Source organism: Haliotis rufescens, unplaced genomic scaffold (assembly GCF_023055435.1).
Source record: "Haliotis rufescens isolate VD_foot unplaced genomic scaffold, xgHalRufe1.0.p SCAF_7, whole genome shotgun sequence".
In the NCBI taxonomy this organism is placed as follows: Eukaryota; Metazoa; Mollusca; class Gastropoda; order Lepetellida; family Haliotidae; genus Haliotis; species Haliotis rufescens.
The window spans coordinates 57,692,726-57,709,771 of NW_025964361.1; the positions used below are offsets into that span (position 1 = coordinate 57,692,726).

At 42.4% G+C, this 17,046-nt stretch overlaps 1 protein-coding gene across 1 annotated transcript; it reads right to left on the bottom strand.

Moving 5' to 3' along the window:
* Positions 1-354: 354 nt before the first annotated feature.
* On the bottom strand, positions 355-17,015 carry LOC124147577 (putative GPI-anchored protein pfl2). The gene is made up of 6 exons (XM_046518224.2): positions 16,863-17,015; positions 12,492-12,998; positions 11,556-11,651; positions 9,732-9,965; positions 7,361-7,523; positions 355-5,480 (listed from the first exon to the last, which is right to left on the bottom strand). Exons 2-6 carry the CDS (start codon positions 12,978-12,980, stop codon positions 2,197-2,199), a joined length of 4,266 nt encoding a protein of 1,421 aa, XP_046374180.2. The 5' UTR covers positions 12,981-12,998; positions 16,863-17,015; the 3' UTR covers positions 355-2,196.
* Positions 17,016-17,046: the final 31 nt, after the last annotated feature.

The following is a 17,046-nucleotide window of genomic DNA, read 5'->3' on the forward strand; positions in this document are numbered from 1 at the left end:
GACAGACCAAGAAACATAATTGAGATGAACCGGGATTCGAATCAATGATCATCTATTTCCCCGCTTGCCCAAAGGACTTAACTCTGAACCATTGCGATGCCTTAGATGAGTACAACACACTGCATCAAAATATGCTCAGACATTGTCAACAAATAATGACCCATGCTACAAGAACACGACTTATTATTTAGATTGTGTGAAAGCTGATTTCTAGTTTCCCGAACATGTTTGTTTGTTGCTTAGCAATATTCCAGCTATATGACGGAGGTCTGTAAATAATCTAGCCTGGACCAGACAATCCAGTGATTGACATCCTGAGCATCGATCCACGCAATTGGGATACGATGACATGTATCAACCAAGTCAGCGAGCCTGTCCACCAGGTCCTATTAGTCGCCTCTTACGACAAGCATAGTCCCCTTTTACGGCAAGCATGGGTTGCTGAAGACCTATTCTACCCCGGATCTTCACGGGTTGTTTCCTGAATGACATGATACAAAGTAACAAAGAAGTACCATCATAAATCTTACATTATATCACAACTAGTCACTTGTTGCCCCAGCAATGCTAGGAATAAGACATCAGTATATCCTCATGTTTATGCAATCAGGACATCATCATGATCATAACAACCACACAAACTATAAATACAATTTCTAAACCTTCAAAAGTCCAGTCAATGGTAACTATGGTCACTGAGGGTATGAGCATCAACAACGACTCCATTACCATAATTAATAAACACTTACTAAACAATCCAAAGTTATTATCAACAAAGTGTAGAAAGAGTTATAACATAACAAGATATCAGAAGGGACTGGTCCTAAACTGGACCTGGGCCCCATTGCACAAAGCTATCTTAGCGCCACAATTATCGTAAGTCTATGATAAAGAATTGGAATTAAGATCGTCTTAGCGCCAAGATTGCTTTGTGGAACGGGCGCCTGTACAATTGTCTCCCAAAACCTACAGGCTGAAAATACCATCAGCAGAATATCCCAACCTGACACTTTAATCAGGTTAGATATACTATTGATGAGTGGAACTTTCTCTCAAGAATTTTGGGTACCAGTACATTTCAAACAATTCTGACCAACTAAATTATTGTTTAATGTGTCCTATAATTCATAAATAAATGCTAGAAGAGAGGATTTTATGTAAGGTACATGGACAATGTAGACTAAAATTGAGCGTAAAAGTCATTCGTAGGAGTCTTAGTACTAGCTTGTGTAACACTCAGGGGTGAGATGATACATTGGTGCACCAGAGCAGTGTGAGTCTTCATGCGATGATATGATACACGCAACATTATTTTCTGTATCGCGCCAAGAAGATACACTTGCTTAAATAAATTATATACTACTGGTACACTTTTAATGACCCTACAGCAATTTTGTCAGTCAAATGTTGCAACTAAAAATACCTTCTATGAACAAGTGTTTACAGCTAGCTTTTCCTTTTGAACTTGCTCTGAAATATTTCCACATGATTTGAAATAAATATGTGTATCGCTATACATATCGTATCGTGACCAATGAATCGAGATACGTATAATATCGTTACCAATGTATCAAGATACGTATAATATCGTGACCTTACTGTAACATTTCACCCATTGTAACACTCTATGCATTACCACCTGTACCGGTTACTATGGCAACAGTTTGTGTAATGTAACATACCACCATCTAATTTTAACCCTTTCCAGGGAAAACTATACAAAGAAATAATATCACAAAATTACAAGGGAGAGCTCTTAGCCTGGCCTCTAAGTCCTAGAATAGTAATATTTAAAGAAGTCAAGTCATGAAAAGTTAGAACAATTAAAGGGCCTCATCCACTGATACAACCGTCTAACTTTTCACACATATCTTCCACACCACGTGCTTCACATTTGTTTCCTGGATGACATATTTCACCCTTTACTAGATCAGCATGTTTAATAAATAGGAGTGAAAACATCATTCAAAAAAATTAAACTTATTATGATTCTCCACCATCCTCTCCGTGTGGAGGTGAAGAGACTGATGTGACTTGATTTGTAACTGTGACATCAAGGGATGCATATTCAGTTGGCTCTGTATCATTGGTGCCAGCTTTTGAATGAATACCAAACTTGATGTCGCTCAAATTTGAAGGTGTGTCCCTGGTCTCACTGGCGCCAGCTGTTGAATGAAAACCAAACTTGAAGTCACTCTAGTTTGAAGGTGTGTCCCTTGAAGAAGCAGCCTCCAACTGAGTTTCGTCTTGCACCCCCGTCATCTTCCTTACATCAGATGGAGAGGAGCACTGTGCGACTTCGGTAAGAGCATCAGAAAATTTAGGTTTCCCAGAAACACTGCCAAAACTGAAACCTGGCTTCTTTTCCGGACATGGATGATTATGCCCAAAGCCACTGAAGGCTGTTGATGTTGTATCATTGGTGGCAGATGGTGAATGGAATCCAAACACTAATTTGGGGGGCACTGAAGAAGATGGCGATCCAAACTTGAAGTCACTAAAGTTTATGTCCTTTGAAAAAGGAAACCTAATCTGAGATTCAGGTTGCGACCCTGTTGTTTTCTGGACATCAAATGGGGAGGAGAACTGTATGACATGGGTCGGTTCATCACATTCTTTAGCTTCTGCAGAGATATTTTCAGGTGTAAAAGTGAAACCTGTATTTCTGGACATGCTCGAAGCATCACCAAACGTAAACATCCCTTGAGAGTTGTCACCCTTACTAGAAACAGATGGGGTCTGTCCGAACAGAAAGGCATCAAATGGCATGGTGGAGGGTGACTCCCCAGTTGCAGCAGGTGCCGATGAAGTGGATGATGCATCTGCAGGGATTGATATCTTTTTGCCCATTTTCTGATTTTCATGTTTTTGTTGAACCGAAGAGCAATCATCATTTACAAGAAGTTCATCATCCGTCACAGACTTCTTTTCTGGGAAAGATTCATTTGGATCTTTACGTTCGTCCTCTTTCGTGACTCCTCCACTGACAGGATCAGCAGATTTTAGGGAAATGTTGGGACAAGGGGGGCGTTCATCCTGACATGGAGTTGAACACCTGCTGTCAATGGGCTGTGCACTGCAAGAACTACTGGACATCACAGAAGGATTCTCCTCACTGACCTCTGGTTCATCAATGACTCTCTGCTCTGCCCTCACTGTGCTGGAGTTCAGAGTTGCTGTTGCTGAATTTGGGACTTGTGTCGGTGTTGCAGTACTGGAGTTCAGAGCTGCTGGTGCTGAATTTGGGACTTGTGTCGGTGTTGCGGTACTGGAAATCAGTGTTGCTGTTGCTGAATTGGAGACTTGTGTCAGTGTTGCGGTACTGGAATTCAGTGTTGCTGTTGCTGAATTGGAGACTTGTGTCGGTGTTGCGGTACTGGAAATCAGTGTTGCTGTTGCTGAATTGGAGACTTGTGTCGGTATTGCGGTACTGGAATTCAGAGTTGCTGTTGCTGAATTTGGGACTTGTGTCGGTGTTGCGGTACTGGAAATCAGTGTTGCTGTTGCTGAATTGGAGACTTGTGTCGGTGTTGCGGTACTGGAATTCAGTGTTGCTGTTGCTGAATTGGAGACTTGTGTCGGTGTTGCGGTACTGGAATTCAGAGTTGCTGTTGCTGAATTGGGGACTTGTGTCGGTGTTGCAGTACTGGAATTCAGAGTTACTGTTGCTGAATCTGAGACTTGTGTCGGTGTTGCAGTACTGGAATACAGTGTTGCTGTTTTAGTAAAGCTGAGGGTTTCTGTTGCTGAACTGGGGACATGTGTCGTTGGTTCACCTGGAGCAGAGTAGTTATGATGTAATGAGACTTCAGAAATAGTTTCATTACAACTACTTTTGTAAGATTCAAAACTCTGAGCTGCAGCGCTTGTTTCAAATACTGCTGCAGCATGCGACGGATTCCCTGACCGGGGGTGTGCTGTGAAGGCCAGAGGCTGAATTCCTGAGCCTACGGAGACAGATGTTGACAGTGGTATACCATATCCTGGTGACATCACTGTTACAGTGTTATCTAAATAACAGCCATAAGTCCAGAGTGAGTTCATGCTTGGGACATAATACTCGCGTGTTCCAATGCTAATGGTTTGCTGGCTTGCTGTTTCCGGAAGGGTAAAAAACACTCCTGAGGGAGCTATGGGTCTCAACGCATCACTGCTGGTAAAGTCCATATCTACGATATTTCTCCCAGACTGTTCAGGAGAGTGGGGTGTTGCAGTGAAGTTTGATCTCCCAGGGCCTGAATGTGGAGTCACTGCTGCAGCATTAAAGCTGAAGGAACCACCATTAGTAATGTCTGCATTGAAGGGCCACTTGGTTCCTGTAGTTGGTTTGGACAGACCTGCTGATACATTAGGCTGAACTGGTTGAGTACTGGATCCCAGGGTTGAAGTATTAGGCCTTGAACAGAGGGTTTCTGGGGCAGACTGTTCAGGAGAGTGGGGTATTGTAGTGGAAGTTGATCTCCCAGGGCCTGAATGTGGAGTCACTGCTGCAGCATTAAAGTTGAAGGAACCACTATAAGTAATGTCTGCATTGAAGGGCCATTTGGTTCCTGTACTTGGTTTGGACAGACCTGCTGATACATTAGGCTGAACTGGTTGAGTACTAGATCCAAGGGTTGAAGTATTAGGATTTGAACAGAGGGTTTCTGGGGCTGAGTTGGTACTGAAAGGATCTCCATTAGTAAAGTCCATCTTGGATCCTGAATTTCTCCCTGTTCGTGGGTATCTACTTCTTACTGCTACCCTCTGTCTCCTTGGCGAGAATGAGTTACCCCTTCCGGAAAAATCTATTTCATTGGCAGCTGGAGAAAATGATGAGCTCCCAAAGAAAGAAACTGAGCTGGTTGGTGCTGCAGTGGTACTCGCCAACTGCTTCTGTGCAGTAAGCACTGTGGAGTTGCTACACGCTGGACCTGTCCCTGAGTTATGACCTATTCCAGATGTTGTCCTAGAACCAAAACTGAAACTGTTTGGACAGGTTCTTTGAAATCCTTTGAATCCACTTGTTTCTTTTTTCAACATCTTGGCTACATGTTCACTTCCTTCATAGGTACAGTGTTTTACTGACACTTCAAGTTTCTTTAGCGATGTCTCGATAGAGTTGTAGCAATCACTGAAGGCAGATGGGAAGGATGCACTAGCACTGGAGTCTTCTCTAGGACTAGATGTTGCAGCCCCTCTTACAGATATCCACAAACCTTTTGATAGTGTTGACAAAGAGGATGTCGTCAGCGATGCACTCGATGTTACACTGGAACGCTGTGCTGCAAGTCGACCCAGTGGAGTATCTATCTGGCCACCAGACTTTGACCTAAATGATATTTGCCCTGAAGGTTTGGGCTGTGAGGTGGGAGAGGTCCACATTCTGACATCCGTGTCCAGTTCTCCTCGTCTGCTGCGTGACTGTTGGACGTGGTCTGGAGAAGTCCTCATGGGGCTGGCAGAGGACACGCCTACTCGGCTGACAGACTCACTTGCAACTGCAACAAGAATATCAAAATTATCACACAAAACATAAATCTGCATTTTCACTGACAAACATTTTCATGCTTACTCAACAGACCTAGGTAAAACGCTGACTTAAAGGGACAACTGAGAGGATACTATTACCATGGTCACAACACTGCCCTAAACATGTTAAACATGAATGCCTTGTGCTTTGTGTCTTTAAAGTTAAAAAAAGCATTAGGAGTCATTAGGTACAGTGCATTTATTCTGAAGTTACATGAGGTCTGTACACTGTGTTCGGGATAAAGCAGTCCCCAGGACCCCTTGACCTTCAAGCCTAATTTGAAACACAGTGTAGACAGTTTGTGGCCAGACATTGCACAGATCCTCGGCCTGGTTTCCAAAACAGTAATGTCAACAACAGAATGAATTTGTATTAAAAAAACCGTTACAGACAAAAATTGTTTTCAAATCTGCAATTTCATTCACCATTTCTTATTTTGTCAAAGGGAGATAATCCATTTGTAATTGAAAAAAAAGTAACGACAAAAGAAATGTCAACTATCAGCGGTAGTCCTGGCACTAGTCCTGTAGTCCTTGCCAAACTGCCCATTAGTTAAGGAATCATAAGGATGAGTAGAAATTTGCCATTTTTAAGGGTTTTGCTAGATGTTATCATTATAAGGACTAGTGGACTAAATATGTTAGTTTCTACCCCTGACAATGGAACCCCCTGTGGGAATTATGGGTTACAAAAGGTCCCTAGAAATCTGTGCTGATCATAAGAGGTGGATCAGGTTGTCAGACTCGGTGACTTGATTGATTGCATGTCACTGTACCACGGCCACAAGGGTTGGTGCTCACAATATCACTGGGTGAGTGAGCGAGTATAGTTTTACACCGCTTTTAGCAATATTCCAACAATATCATGGCGGGGACACCAGAAATGGGCTTCACACATTGAACCCATGTTGGGAATTCGAACCCGGGTCTTCGACATGACCAGTGAACGCTTTAAGCACTAGGCTACCCGACAGTCCCTCAATATCACTGGACTTGATTAATTAAAGGTTACCGTCATACAGCAGGAATATTGCAGAGTGTGGCGTTAAACAACAATCAAAGAAAAAAGAAAGTCAAATAATTTTCGCATGATAAACCAGGGCTCAAATTAACTATACAAAAAATGGAACAGTGCCACCTATTACAGAAAAGTGCAACCTAATATGTATGTCTACATGCACCAAGTGCACGTTAAAATCCAAATTTGTGTCTGAATAACCCTTACATTTCCACACAACGATCTGTGAACACACTTAAAACCTGAAAGTTTTATGTACCATACCAGTACTACCTTACATTACACCCTCACAAAACCACCTACTCTCATTATCAGTGTCTCCTATCGCGATCAAACAACCATGCCGTCCATTTTGATAACATCTACATAGTACATTCCCTTCTTCATTTTTAACTATGTGAAATTTGTGAGTTTATTGACATCCTCACTAAAACAATAATTTCAACAAATATTAATGCATTAGTCTATTCACAGCAGAGGTCATTTTATTGGATTCCCCTAGCCAGGCGTTAATTCTTATAATCAGGTTTTTTATTGCCTACTGAATGCTCACATGGATAATATTTCCTCTGCAGTCAAGTCATTGAAGCCACGTTGTGTTTTTGAAGTTTGTAGAAAGAGGTTCATGTATAAGAAACTCGCTCATTTATACACATGGAAGTTCGTAAGATATGTAGTCAACTGGTGATATAACCATGACACCACAACTTTGCCAACTATCGCCAGTTGGCTTCAAAGTATTAAATTGAAGAAGTTTTATATTCTTAATTTGACCTAGCTATTTATATGTTTGTTAGCAAACCTAACAACAAGGTTAACAAGGAGACTTACCAGGGTCTGTCCGGCGAACTATCAGATTTCGAATGTCAGCTTCAGCTGTGTATCTGAGCAGTTTCCATGTGGGCATCGTCACAACAGGGATGGCCTGCTGGAGCATGTCACGTGACTCCTGTCTGACCAGAGACGACATCTCCTTCTCCAACTCGGTGATACGCTGTGGAGCAATTAACATGCCTGTCAACAAACCTTCATACCTAACTGTAGCAGTGGTTCCAGGAAATATCGGTGTCACTGTGTTCAAAAAGGATCCTAACCGTGCTTCAAAAGTTTTTAGCCTTGGCACAAGTTCACTATGTTTCTAAGGGCTTGTCCAGCCATTTTACAGTACCGTATTTGACGTAATAAGCGCCCGGGGCGCTCTCAAAATTAGAAATAGGAGGCTCTTATTAGAATATTATTTTGGTGGAAAAAACACAGTTGAAAGATAAATTTCGTTGTGTATGCTGACAGGCTGAAATGTTTATGTATGACAGATATATTTTTCAAGAATTTTATTGCCCATAATTAAGGGTGCATATAACACACGTGTGCGTATTATACTGAATTTATTAAATAAGTCTTATGTACATTGATCAATCGGAAGGGATGCAAATTGGGCTTGTTCACTAGCCAATATATCAGCAAATATCGCTGTGGGCGCTTATTAGAGTGGGGCACTTATTACGTCGAATACGGTATTCCATACATAATATAATTATGTTTATATAAGACAATTGAACGCACCCTGGAACCAAGTTTATCATTTACAGAGTTGTCTGCCCTTACTCTATTATCTATTATCATCAAGGAACCACATGAGTCAGGATGATAGGACGTCAGGCAGGCTAATTACTAATCAAGTGACAAACATACATATAAATCTAGGTTTAGGTGCCGAATATTGACAGATATCAACATGCATCAAGGAACATCTCCACTGGCACTGGCCTCCCGGGACAAGACAAGGCATCTGTGGTGTGCCTCCAATGCTACACTGTCGGTCAGTCGTGAGTGTGAGGAGCCCATTCATCTTGTTCATGTAATGTGCTACCATGGAGTTGTCGGTAGCAATCATTACTCTGCCGTTTTGCAGGAGATGTTGCTGAGCATGAGTGGCTTGAATGACAACCAGGACTTCCAGACGAATGGTGTGCCAGTGCTTGACGTCATGTGACCACTCACCCGCCATTATCATATCCCAACCCTGGATAAGAAGCAAGAGAACGGGCAGATAACTCCATAATTGGTGACCGGAATTCTGAGGTGCGTTCATATGAGCTGTTTTCACTATGTTGCATATACTGATGCAAACAACACCCTGCCACCAAGGGAGAATAATACTCCAGACATTTTTCAAGGAGAGTCATCGGTTGCTGCCCTTAAACATGCTAACCCACCTTCACAGAGGTTACTTCACTCCGCTGATGCGTCTGTGGAGCTCTTGCACCTGGCCACTCACCTTGACTGCCTTCACTCCGCTGTTGCAACTGTGGAGCTCTTGCACCTGGCCACTCACCTTGACTGCCTTCACTCCGCTGTTGCAACTGTGGAGCTCTTGCACCTGGCCACTCACCTTGACTGCCTCCACTCCGCTGTTGCAACTGTGGAGCTCTTGCACCTGGCCACTCACCTTGACTGCCTCCACTCCGCTGTTGCAACTGTGGAGCTCTTGCACCTGGCCACTCACCTTGACTGCCTTCACTCGGCTGTTGCAACTGTGGAGCTCTTGCACCTGGCCACTCACCTTGACTGCCTTCACTCGGCTGTTGCAACTGTGGAGCTCTTGCACCTGGCCACTCACCTTGACTGCCTTCACTCGGCTGTTGCAACTGTGGAGCTCTTGCACCTGGCCACTCACCTTGACTGCCTTCACTCCGCTGTTGCAACTGTGGAGCTCTTGCACCTGGCCACTCACCTTGACTGCCTTCACTCCGCTGTTGCAACTGTGGAGCTCTTGCACCTGGCCACTCACCTTGACTGCCTTCACTCGGCTGTTGCAACTGTGGAGCTCTTGCACCTGGCCACTCACCTTGACTGCCTTCACTCGGCTGTTGCAACTGGCCACTCACCTTGACTGCCTTCACTCGGCTGTTGCATCTGTGGAGCTTTTGCACCTGGCCACTCACCTTGACTGCCTTCACTCCGATGTTGCATCTGTGGAGCTTTTGCACCTGGCCACTCACCTTGTCTGACTTGACTCTGCTGTTGCAACTGGCCACTCACCTTGTCTGACTTGACTCCGCTGTTGCACCTGGCCACTCACCTTGTCTGACTTGACTCCGCTGTTGCACCTGGCCACTCACCTTGTCTGACTTGACTCCGCTGTTGCAACTGGCCACTCACCTTGACTGACTTCACTCCGCTGTTGCAACTGGCCACTCACCTTGACTGACTTCACTCCGCTGTTGCATCTGTGGAGTTCTTGCATCTCGCTGCTGAGACGATCCATGCCGTCCAGTATGGTCGAGCACTTCTGCCTGTCGTGGGTCAGTGGGTACTTGATGTCCTGAACCTCGCTGTGGAGATCCGTGTTCAACTTGGCCAGTCGAGACATCAGGATGCTCTTCAGTACCTCTATCTCAGCCTTCAGTTCACTCTTAGCAGTGTCCTCTTCACGCTGACAAAGCAAATATGTTCAAGAACCTTCACATACATAAGCTCCAATGGCTACCATACTATATATAAATAAGGATAGTCTGACACCATGAGTTCATATCCTACGATTGGTTTATGGGAAAACATGGTTGTGAGTGAGAAAGCATATTGCATGATTGGCAATATCAGCTACATCACAGCAACCTGCCATAATTCTGATCCAGATAACCTGTGTTCAATAGACTGAGTAACGATACAATAAGACAGATACGATTACAGATCATCAGCCAGATAAACAAGAGTTATCAGAAAGATGACATATACCCCCAGCAACTGTCTGTAAAGTAACCACAAGTAAATGTGCAATTCTGACAGCAAAAACGAAATGATCCAGAATATATTGAATAAAAATGTAGCAATCAGAATCCTCATATTAAGACCAAAATCCCCATAACTACATGCTCAATTATGTCTTGAGTGTAGATCTTGGGAGAAAACAACATCCTTCCTGATTCTCATTATTCTGTGTTTCTGGACATTTATCAACATGATCAAACTTTACTGGACACTTTCTCACACACGATCCTGTCGGAGAATGTCTGCCACGATCACATTGTGTTTGGCCCATATGAACTACAGTTAACTACGGTTATAACGAACTCAAAGGGACCACTAATTTTAGCTTGTTAAAACCAAAGTTCGTTATAAGCACATATACAGCAAATGGCTGGATGCCAAAAATAAGTTTGTTATATCCGCCAGTTCGTCATAAACATAGTTTATTGTACTGAGGTAGCAAAGACAGGTCAAACTGAGGCAATGAGAGACCAATGACGAGACTCCATCTGTCTCCAAAGTGATTGAGGTTTCTCCCCAGAATTGAAATGACTGCATCTCTTTTCACTTTCACCATACACCCACAGCTTGTTATTGTGACCCACGTACAACACTACAGCTGAAAGAATGTACACTGTAGAGGTCAGCTTAAAGTACAAGTCCAAGGTAAACAGTGTCGCAGCAAGGTTGGTTTGTTGTTTAACGCCACACTCAGCAATACTCCAGCTATATGACGGCGGTCTGTAAATAATCGAGTCTGGACCAGACAATCTAGTGATTGATATTATCATCGATCCACGCAATTGGGATACGATGACATGCATCAACCAAGTCAGCGAGCCTGACCACCCAATCCCGTTAGTCACCTTTTACGACAAGCATAGTCACCTTTTACGGCAAGCATAGTCACCTTGTACAGCAAGCATAGTCACCTTGTACGGCAAGTATGGGCTGCTGAAGACCTATTCTACCCCGGAATCCTCACAGGTGTGTTGCAGCAAGGATTGGCTCAGTTTGAGTCACGTAATAGTTCAATTTCTCAAATGTTCACCTGTAGGCAATTGTCAGTTTGAACAGAAAACTAAGCTATCTTTACAAACAGTAAACATGATATCCAACAGCTGTCCCAGATGGTCACATGCTTCAGTGCAACATGCATTAGACATGTTAGAATGCCAATGTTACATAAATGTCAGCAACTAGGATTTTCCATTTTCTGAAAAATGTGGCGTAAAGCTAACTGCTGATGATGTGTAGAAATCCCTCATCTACTCACATTCACTGCCTCCAGCTGATCGTCCAGGAGCTGTATCCTGTCATTCATAGATGACATGCGTTCTCCCACTTCACTTGACAATGCTACTAGACTTTCCTGAAACCAAATATTGTGGTCCAAAATAACCAATGTCATTATTATCACGATTATTTAAACCAACATTTATCTCAACTTGGTCATGGAGATCTAATTAGCATGAATCTGCAAATGATATTAATCTACATTCTTAATATACCAGATATACATGATATAGTCCACTTAATGTCAGATTTCAGTTTTGTTTGTTGTTTAATGCCGAAACTCAGCAATATTCCAGCCACATGACGACTGTCTGTAAATATTCAAGTCTGGACCAGACAATTCAGTGAATGACATGATGAGCTTCGATCTACGCAGTTGGGATACGATGACATTCATCAACTAAGTCAGCAAACATGACCAACCGATCACGTTAGTTGCCTCTCACGACATTCATGAGTTACTGAAGATCAATTCAAACCAGGATTTTCACTGATATTCAATTTAGTCACCTCTTATAACAGGAAATGTTGTGCTGGGAACACATTCTACCCCGGGTCCCAACAGGGTCAGATTTGAGAGTGATATCAGTTATGTCATATTAATAGATACCACTCAGCCCAAAACAAGCTCCGATCCGTGAAGATTCCAGGGTAGAATAGGTCTTCAGCAACCCATGCTTGCCATGAAAGGCGACTATGCTTGTCGTAAAAGACGACTAACGGGATCGGGTGGTCAGGCTCGCTGACTTGGTTGATGCACGTCATTGATCCAAATTGCGCGGATCGATGCTCATGATGTCAATCACTGGATTGTCTGGTCCAGACTCGATTATTTACAGACCACCGTCATATAGCTGGAATATTGCTGAGTGACGCGTTCAACAAGAAACAAACAAACAAAACAAGCTCCACCTACCCATGTAGTCTTCCAATGATCATCCAGAGGCTTCACCCTGTGTTGCTGAGAGTGACATGTCAGCGTAGGGCAGGCAGCGCAGAAAGCCCTTTTGCAGTCAAGACAGAACAAATATAGTTTGTTGTCCGGGTGTTTCCAACACGCAGACGAGTCTAGCGCCGGGACTTGTCGTGTTGCTGTTAAAGCCCTTCTCCCTTCATCCGTCTTCAAAACAGATACCAAATTGGCTAAAGACAAATTTTCTGGTAGGCTGTCAATACCACGTGCTGATCTGATGGTGGTGTTGGCCCGGCAGACTGGGCACTTGAAGCTGATGGCGAGGGTGCCGTAGTTGTAGTCCTCCTCATTCTTCACCAGATCCTGGATACACTTTTTGCAGAAAGAGTGACTGCATCGCAGCAGGAGTGGGCACGAGTACAGCTCGCAGCACACTGCACACGTCAGCTCCTGTTCTACATTCTGGGACAGGGAGGAGTCTGCTTGAGCCATGTTTGCTGCTAGACTTACCTGGAACATGTATCTATTTATGTACATGATGTAAGATTAAAACAACCTACACATGGTGAAATAGATCTTGACTGTATCAAACATCAAACAAATGACAATATAGATCAATGAAATGGGAGTACTAGTATAAACATCGGTTGCCAGCTGAGAAGTGACCATACAGTGGTCGAAATTAAAGTGCAAGACTCATAGGTAGGTACAGCTTGGCAGAATTGGACATCGTAACATCGTTAACATGGTTAATACAAATATTGTATTCAAAACAAAGATTAATTTGCACTTTAGTCCTATCTATCAATTTCAAGGTTGAAACAAAAATACATTGGAGGGGGAACTTTTTATATAGAGGCTCCACATATGTTCTCTGTTGGAGGCGATGTCCTCTCAAACTAGACATTTGATCACCCAACAAGGTCCCCTCTCTGTTTGCACCCTAGCAAGGAAGGTGTTCATGGTCAGTTGGTAGCAAGCTTCCTCGGCACAGCAAACCTATTCTCCACCCTTTTTAACTGTTTAGACATCCTATCCACAATAAAACAATGATCTTTTGTAAACAATGATGTGACAAAGGTCATTAACATCAGTATTGGATGAGAAATTGATGTGCGAAACATGCTATTTCTTCAATTGTGTTAATTGGTCGTGTTTCGGTACTCACAATAATTCATTCTGTATAGACTTTTCTTTGTTTAAAATCATAACACCATGCACCATCTTACATCGTTCCTTTTTAAATATCTTATGCTCCAATCGATTATAACTTTTCAATATATCCGACTCTGACAGTTTCAATAGTTTGCAGGTTTTCATGAAATGTGAATGTTCCTCAGAAGATGAATTGGTAATTTCTAAGGAAAGGTACAAGTGAACCCCATAGCATCTTCCAGAGGCAAGAGCATCCACTAGCCTTTTAATCAAAGTCTTGTTTCCACTCTTTCCACATCAAGCCCACTTTCCTGTGCTAAATATGATTGGACTAGCGCACATGTTGATAGAACTTGATGTGGCAAGGGTAGAAACTAGGCTCTGATATAGGCCGGAGGACACACTTGCCTCGGGAAGATTACCCCAAGGTGCTTGAGCCTGTGACTGACAATAGTGACGAAGATAACCAGGATGAGCCCCACCTTAGTCCCACCCCATTTGTCACATACCTTAAAATCACAAATGCCACAGCTGAGTTCTACCATGTTCTACCACTATCCAATGCTTCTTACCCAAGAAGTAAAATGGATTAGTTCTGAGCATATCCCATTTTTCACATCCATGTTTAAACACTATCATTAGGACATTTCAAATCATAAAAACGACATTTTTTTATGTTGATTCTGCTTCTCATTTTGGATGTTATTAGTTCAAAGTTTGTTTTGCTTAAAACACATTTTTCTATTTATTTTACATAAAACAAAACTTTTGAAATCTGTACATTATAGAATTTGTGACATGTTCATCTTGGTGTGCCCTTTGGTATTGAGTATGTAATCATGAGATTTACCTGTTGTGGTATTGGACCAATCCTAATAGACTTAGTTGTCTGTATGATTAATATCATATAAATAAAATATATTGTCAGAGATATCTGAATTTGTGGTTATGCTGTAAGTTGGAGTCTGATTATTGAAAGATTGCTTGTAAAGATCCTGTATGTTTCCTACTCCACTGTTTAACAACTGGGGTATCTGACAGTGACAAAGGAGGCATGTCCACTTCTGGCATACATAATGCAATTATCTATTGGCGCAGGTACTGGAGGTTTTCATAAGATGAGAGTGAGTGAGTGAGTTGGGTTTAACGCCGCTTTTAACAATATTCCAGTCATATCACGGCGTGTCAGCTTAATGTGGGAGGAAGGCCCGAAGTGATGCAGGTCTCAGACGTTTACCACTTTCTGTGAAACTCACGAGCATGGGTATGGTGCTGACAAACCTAGAAACATAATCGGGGCGAACCGGGATTCGAACCCACAATCATAGGTTTCTGGCGTGTCCAGGGGACGCAATCCTGCACAGCAAATCGCGGCGCCTTAGACGACTGGGCCACCCTTGCCCCCCATAAGATGAGAATGCTTGTGGGTGAGACACATACTGTGCTGTGTAATTAGCACTATTGGCTACAGAGATCTATATATTAGTGTGGACTCAAAGGAGGGGCCCTTCAAAAATTGAAAAAGAAAATATTTTACAATGTCAAAATTAAATATTTTATGTTAAATCAAGGCTACTTCACACCCACCCACTAGCCATACACTTGATATGCATGGAACCATTGAGATAGGTATTACATACACACAGGACTCCACATAAAGGAACGATTGCGTATATTACATATCCTGCCTAGCCAGCAGTGCTAATTAAGTCACACCTCCTCATTAGCGCTTATAAAATCTTCAGGTTATTACAAATACAGACCTCAAAATACACACTTTTATTTAAGCTCAACAGAGTGAAGCTGACATTTTCACACTGTTTTTTTATCGACCATTGTATTGTACATGATACTGGCTACACAGCGATCTATTGATATTTTTCATGATACTTGCACTTTAACTGGGGTCCGTGAGGTCTGCGTCTGTAGTATTTGAATCTGGTTGCCTTTTACGTATATATTTAAACACTAGGGTTATGACAAAGAGCCCCTGAATTTCATGCTTAATCCTAACACTGCTATTAGCACCAACTTATGCACTTACTAGCCAACACCATGACATGGAACCATGGACCCTATCAGTGTAACTTGTGCTGGTTTACCAAATGATTCGCATCTGATCAAGGCACTTGTGCACAAATGTAAATAATCACAGGCTTTTCATATTTCTGGTGAACACACCTGCCAAAAACAGTGGCATAATCTTTGAAACTTCATTGCAGAATACAGATTTACCATCGGCAACATTGGATTACCTTAGGAAACGCTTGTCAAAAGAGGTAAGATTGTGAACCAAAAGAGTTGTGCTGGGGCACTATAACTCGAAGGATAGCAAACAAGGGGGTGCTTGATATGAAAGGGGATCTGAAGACTTAGTATATCCTAACCGTAATGATTGTTAAGGCAGAAGAAATCAGTGAATAGTGGAAGTGCAATAAAGCATACCATTGCTGCTATGTAACACACTGGACACACTTTTACAAATTTCTATTAGAGGTGCAGATGACTAAATTCGCGTTGCCAACTTGAAGCTAAGCTAATGAGTTAATCTAATTAGCCAACAGTTCACTACAGGTGCTATCACAAATAGTAAGCGCTTGTTTACACTACATATTGATCAGAACCCTATTGTTTTACGATAGCCATGTTTCTCTGTGAAGCATGATATAAATTTACTGACTTTCTTAATTTTACAGAATATGAATTAGTTAAAATAGGTGAAATAGCTAAAATATACCCTAATTCACAACTGTCCAAAAAGATCGTAATGGGGTACCTAACCCTAATTATGGTAAACAATGGTAAAGGTTGGATAGTTTGATTGGCAAGGGGTACCCAACACTAAGGATCACGAATGGTGTTTTGATTGAAAAGAGTACCTAACCCTAATAAACGTAAAAGGGTGGTTGATTGTAAAGTGGAGCAAGGGCTAGGGTTATATTTTGGGGTAACTTACCCTAACACAGGAATTAACTCAAAAGATAGAAAAGGCACGTGATATCAGTGATGCGAGAGCCACCAACAACAATTTTATCTCTATAAGCTTCCCCCGTTTAACTGCAGGCGAGTCGAAGGTAATGTAGACTGGTTGTGCATATTTAGTTGATCTTTCCACAAACCTGAATAACAAACACTGAGACATTTCTGAAGCTGATTCAGTGATTGACAAACAAGAATGAAAACGGGCAAAAATACGTTCCTGGTTGAGAAATGGCCTACCTATTATCCTCTACTTGCAGGAAACGACATTATCTGATTGAAAGATTGCATTATAAACAAACGACAAACAGTAATTATTGTTCTTGATACGCAGCTGAGCTATACAACTTGTGTGGACCGACTTCTGAGAACTTTAAAACGAAAGTGGCGCTACGCACCACAGTCACTACTTCCTGTCACGTGA